The sequence below is a fragment of the Cebus imitator genome, unplaced genomic scaffold (genome assembly GCF_001604975.1).
Source record: "Cebus imitator isolate Cc_AM_T3 unplaced genomic scaffold, Cebus_imitator-1.0 Scaffold17, whole genome shotgun sequence".
Taxonomy (NCBI): domain Eukaryota; kingdom Metazoa; phylum Chordata; class Mammalia; order Primates; family Cebidae; genus Cebus; species Cebus imitator.
The window spans coordinates 3,226,848-3,228,460 of NW_016107332.1; the positions used below are offsets into that span (position 1 = coordinate 3,226,848).

Consider the following 1,613-nt stretch of genomic DNA (forward strand, 5'->3'; position numbering starts at 1 on the left):
AAAAAAAAAAAAAAAAAGAAACTCTGCCAACACTTGAAACTTACTCCCCAGTTATCCTTTTGATTCAAAATCATGAACATCTTTGACTTTAAAAAGTAACTTTAGCTTGAGGTGAAGATACTATTGTTAACTTCATTTTTTATATCATTTTCCTCTTTTTAGGCCTTTCCATGCACACTTTTCATGGTAACTTCTTTGTCCGTTCTACTGATTTGTTATCCCTTGCCAACATCAATCCTGATGCTGGATTTGCGGTGCAGTTGTCAATTGAAGAAAGTTTAACAGATACTTCCTTAGTGTGTTTTCAAACAGCCCTGTTATATACATCAAGCAAAGGTAATGTTAACAGAAATGAAATAAAGCATGCAGCAGTAATTCTCCCCTCCTTTCACATGGCCTTTAATGGAGTGGGGAAAAAGAATGAATACACAGTGGGAAGTAATGGAATTTGCATTAGTTAATCAAATATGTGTTGTTATTTTCTTTTTTTAACTCCTATTTTGAATCTGTAATATACTGTTTTTAATTTACGGAAGACTTATATTCATAGAATCTTGTTTCAAAACAATTAATGCCAAATCCTGCTGTGCCATTCTTTGTAATATTTCTTGCCCCATAAAGTAAAAAACTGCTTAGCAATTAAGGCCTTCATTTGTTATTTGACAATCTAAGTTTTCTGATATTTTACCCTTTGGGATATTATTTAGAATGAGTGATGTTAAAGTAAAAACTAGAACCTAATATTCATCTGTATACAAAGTATAGCATATGTTCATACTCTGCAGATTTAGAGAGTGTTCAATTTTCTTTAAAAAATGTTAATTGTAAAACTTTGTTTTTACATTGCAAAATCCTGTTGGTGATATAATCTACCCAAAACAATAACTTGAATAAAAATTTGACTTGTAGCCAGGTGCAGTGGCTCACGCCTGTAATTCCAGCACTTTAAGAGGCCGAGGAAGGTGGATTTCCTGAGGTCAGGAGCTTGAGACCAGCCTGGCCAACATAGTGAAACCCTATCTCTACTAAAAATACAAAGATTAGCTGGGCATGGTGGCAGGCACCTGTAATCCCAGCTACTCGGGAGGCTGAGGCAGGAGAATCACTTCAACCCGGGAGGCGGAGGTTGCAGCGAGCCGAGATTGCGCCATTGCCCTTCTGCCTGGGCGACAGAGTGAGACTCCGTCTCAAAAAAAAAAATCGACTTGTTTACTCTGCTTTATTTCCTTTTTGATCTAATGTATTTTCAATGACTTTTTTTTTAGGTGAGCGGAGAATTAGAGTACATACACTTTGTTTGCCAGTGGTAAATTCACTAGCAGATGTATATGCAGGAGTGGATGTACAAGCTGCCATCTGCCTTCTGGCAAACATGGGTGAGTAAAAATTGAAGGAACAGGTGAAATGTATTTTTCTACCTTAGAAACTGAAGCTTGACCAGGCACAGTGGCTCACACCCGTAATCCCAGCACTTTGGGTGGCCGAGGCTGGCAGATCACAAGGTCAGGAGTGGAGTTTGAGACCAGCCTGGCCAACATGGTGAAACCCAGTCTCTACTAAAAATACAAAAAATTAGCCAGGCATGGTAGTGTGTTTCTGTAATCCCAGCTACT

The 1,613-nt window shown here is 38.1% G+C and overlaps 1 protein-coding gene across 4 annotated transcripts in view; it reads left to right on the top strand.

Annotated features, from left to right (window-relative positions):
• Nucleotides 1-1,613, top strand: part of SEC24B (SEC24 homolog B, COPII coat complex component) — a 113,718-nt gene that overhangs the window by 88,965 nt on the left and 23,140 nt on the right. For all 4 annotated transcript variants that reach the window (XR_005197065.1, XR_005197068.1, XR_005197067.1 and 1 more), the window contains 2 exons: nt 163-336; nt 1,266-1,376. Coding sequence is in view for 1 of the 4 variants with exons in the window: in XM_017509375.2 (XP_017364864.2) it covers nt 163-336; nt 1,266-1,376 (285 nt within the window). In the remaining 3 variants the exon portion in view is untranslated. The remainder of the gene's footprint in view (nt 1-162; nt 337-1,265; nt 1,377-1,613) is intronic.